The 3,555-nt window shown below is 37.5% G+C and overlaps 1 protein-coding gene across 1 annotated transcript; it reads left to right on the top strand.

Moving 5' to 3' along the window:
- Nucleotides 1–1,147: 1,147 nt before the first annotated feature.
- Nucleotides 1,148–3,025, top strand: LOC107795734 (heat stress transcription factor A-3). The gene is made up of 2 exons (XM_075230005.1): nt 1,148–1,656; nt 1,914–3,025. Exon 2 carries the CDS (start codon nt 2,064–2,066, stop codon nt 2,907–2,909), a length of 846 nt encoding a protein of 281 aa, XP_075086106.1. The 5' UTR covers nt 1,148–1,656; nt 1,914–2,063; the 3' UTR covers nt 2,910–3,025.
- The last annotated feature ends 530 nt before the right edge of the window (nt 3,026–3,555 follow it).

Here is a 3,555-nt window from a genome sequence, read left to right as displayed (position 1 = left end):
TCACATTAAAGCCTTGACTAAGCTCCTGTTTTGGCCATAAAAATTGGAAGTTCTTTTTTCAAATTTTATTTCCAAATATTTATTTATTTATAGATTTTAACAATTTTTTTTTGTAGATTTTAAAATTTAAATCTTCAAATCTTAAAAATAACTCGAGTACTTTAAGAAAATTTTAAAGTTTTCTCCCCACCAAACTTTAAATTCTTTTCAGATAAAATAAATGTCCAAATACAATTTCAACTTTCAAAATTTATTTTTCTATCCCATTTTCAAAAACTCATTTGACCAACTCACCATTCTTCTTGAATTCAATATTACTACTCTTCAAATTATTCCAAAAAAGTTCAAACTTTTTCACAAAAATATCTGCATCTTTAGTTATTTTCTTTGCTTAAACTGGACCACACCTGCTCATCTTCCTCCCCCACAACAAGAAATAACCTGGGTCGGTTCCTCAAAAATCTTTTTCATTTTCAGACAACCATACAATACAAGAAAATGTCACTCCAAATGAATAACTCCACCGACTTAACACAGTTGCTGCTTTCAGATATTTCTTTGTTTCTATGTCGGCGTTACCTATATAAACCTCTCTTAACCCCCTTTGTTTTCACCGTCCTTCATTTTATCAAACACCCTTTTGGAAATTCTCTCTTTTTGATCCATAAAAATCCAATCTTTATATTGTTCTGAAAAAAAATCATATGAACCCTTTTGATAAAAACCCAAATTTTCGCCCTCCTGGGTCAGAATCTGCTACATTGCCACCACACAGTATTACTATGGACCCTGAATTTGCTGTGTTTTCTGAGCCCCCATCTTCTCCTTTTATCAATCTTGAAGCTTTTTCAGCTGGGGAGGAAGGATTAGGTGTGGTGCAGCCTATGGAGTGTTTACATGGGACACAAATTCCACCATTTTTGTCAAAGACTTTTGATTTAGTTGATGACTCTTCATTGGATTTTATCATTTCTTGGGGTAGTAAAGGAGAAAGCTTTGTAGTGTGGGACCCAGTGGAGTTTTCAAGAATGATTCTTCCAAAGAATTTCAAGCACAACAATTTCTCCAGCTTTGTGAGACAGCTTAATACTTATGTGGGTATCACCTTAGCACAAAGCCAAGAATATTTGGCTCATGTGTTAGTACTCTAGTTCTCTAACTCTTGCCTCCCTTTTTTTGTTAATTCTTTTACCTTGTATGTAATTGTTGTTGGAGATTTTCATGTATCTTTGTTTTTTTTCCCCTCACTTTTTGTAAATTTTATGTTGTAATAACACGCTCAGTGAAGATTCATGTAGGCGACCCAACTTGCTCGGGATTGAGGCGAAGTAGTAGTAGTTGTTGTAATAATTTGGAACGGTGATGATGTTTTTAGAAATGTAAATGTAAATAGTTTTCTCTTGTTGTAATTCGTAGTGGCTGCAGTTGTAAATAACATTAGAGAAACGATTTTTCTTAATAGTTTATCGGATTTTTGGTACCTTGTGTAAATGGATGTTTTTTGAGATTGTTGGTGGATTTTAAAGTGTTGGATCTTAAGGAAAATGATAAAGAGATTGCGCTGTTCGTGATTTGGGCTTGTAGATAAAGCTAAAATGCTGAGAGCATCTCCCTGCATTAATCTGCTGAATTTGGGAGGTTCATCAAATTCTGCAGGTAGAATTCTGAGGTTTTGATTAAACAGATTGTTTAAGCTTTCTATAGTTTTTATATATATACGGTTTTTATTGCAAAATATGTACTGATTGTGTATTTCTAGTGTAATGCAGCTTCTGGAACTCATGAAAATTTGACAGCTACCATCTGGTTTTGTGTAAAGATTTCATTGTGTTATATGAATAATGAATGTATTCTCATGTTGTAGGCATGCTGGCTTCATTTTTTAAATCATTTTTTTGGGCGATTTTGTCCAGGGATTTCGCAAAGTTGATGCTGACAGGTGGGAGTTTGCGAACGAAGGGTTCTTGAGAGGAAAGAAGCATTTGTTGAAGAACATACAGAGGCGAAGATCACCTCAGTCGCATCAGGCGGGAAGTTCATCTGCTGAAGCAGGGAAAGGTGCAATGGATGAGATAGAGAAACTGAGGAAGGAGAAGAGCTCGATGATGCAGGAAGTCATTGAATTGCAGCAGCAGCAGCGTGGGACGGTCCAACAAATGGAAGTTGTTAATGAAAAGCTTCAGGCTGCAGAACTGAGACAGAAACAGATGGTTTCATTCTTGGCCAAGGTGTTTCAGAATCCCACATTCTTGGCTCGTCTTCGGCAGATGAAGGAACAAGGAAAAATTACTTCTCCAAGAACAATGAGGAAATTCGTTAAACATCAGCCACACGATCAGGATAGAGTGGAGTCTTCCATTGAAGGGCAGATAGTCAAGTTCATGCCTGATTTTCAAGACCTGGTTACATCCTTTGAGAACCCCGACATCAATCTGGTTGTGGATCAACAACTTCCTGAAACTGGTTTTGGTGCAGAAGCAATGCTTTTTAAAAATCAAGAACGGGTTATAGAAGGAGCTTTGAACTTTAACCCCGAAGACTCTCATTTTGAGGGGAGGAATGTAGCTAGCCCTCAATTAGAAGTCATGCCTGAGTGCTTTGTCTCTTTCCCGGAGGAGTTGGCAAAGGAGAAGAACATCTTAGGATTTTCCTCACCAGGTATAGAAAGTATGGTGAAAGAAGAGGAAGTATGGAGCATGGGTTTTGAAGCCAGTGCTGGTATGTCAAGTACTGGCATTGAGTTATGGGGTAGTCTTAGCAACTATGATGTCCCGGACTTTGGAGTTAGCGCCGGTTTGTCAGATGTGTTGTGGGATATAGATCCCTTGCAGGAAGCTGGAAGTTCTGGTGTCGATAAGTGGCCAAATGATGAGTCTCCTTTTGGCCAGCCGAAGAATGATAGTTTTTAGGAAAGAGTACCCTTCCTTCAGTGTGCGTTTGCGATACTAGCCATAGTTTAGTTGATGGGACGTAATATTGAATGATTTGATTATAACATTTTTAGTGCATAATTACTTTCCACTGATTCTTTTCTTCTATCCCCCTCTCGTTCACTGCTAATTTGCTACACTATGAAGATTTGAAGGCATAATTTGCAGATATATCCTGCTAATATATACTCTTTTAAGTTGTGCAATGTGCAGGTTTGCGGCACTGGGGCTTCTTTTGAGAGTCCTGGACTGGAATGACATTGCTCGCTCAAGATTCTCATTCCAGGTGTGGTGACTTTTATGATTATGATTGCTTGATGAATAGTGTTATTTTACCAGGATTCTTTGACATGAAGCTGATAATAAACATACATGGTGTACAATTCTTGATTGTTACTTGCATTAGTGGAGTATTAGCTTTTTCTGTATTTTGGCTCACCAAGCCCGGCTGTTCTGAAGTTTCTCTTACTCCAAGTGGAATGAGAAATTGGATATCTCCTTCTATCCCTCAGACTTGCTCCACATTTTCCAACCAGAACCTACTGAAAAACACTTTAGGGACTGTGCTCATACTGTCCTAGGTAATATAACAAAACAATTGATCAAGATAAAGAGAAGCTGAGAT

The sequence above is a fragment of the Nicotiana tabacum genome, chromosome 2, assembly GCF_000715075.1.
Source record: "Nicotiana tabacum cultivar K326 chromosome 2, ASM71507v2, whole genome shotgun sequence".
NCBI lineage: Eukaryota > Viridiplantae > Streptophyta > Magnoliopsida > Solanales > Solanaceae > Nicotiana > Nicotiana tabacum.
This window is presented reverse-complemented; position numbering and strand designations above follow the sequence as displayed.

Bases quoted from the DNA above. Each gene is read 5' to 3' on its own strand.
- LOC107795734 (XM_075230005.1), top strand. From the start codon at position 2,064: ATGGATGAGATAGAGAAACTGAGGAAGGAGAAGAGCTCGATGATGCAG.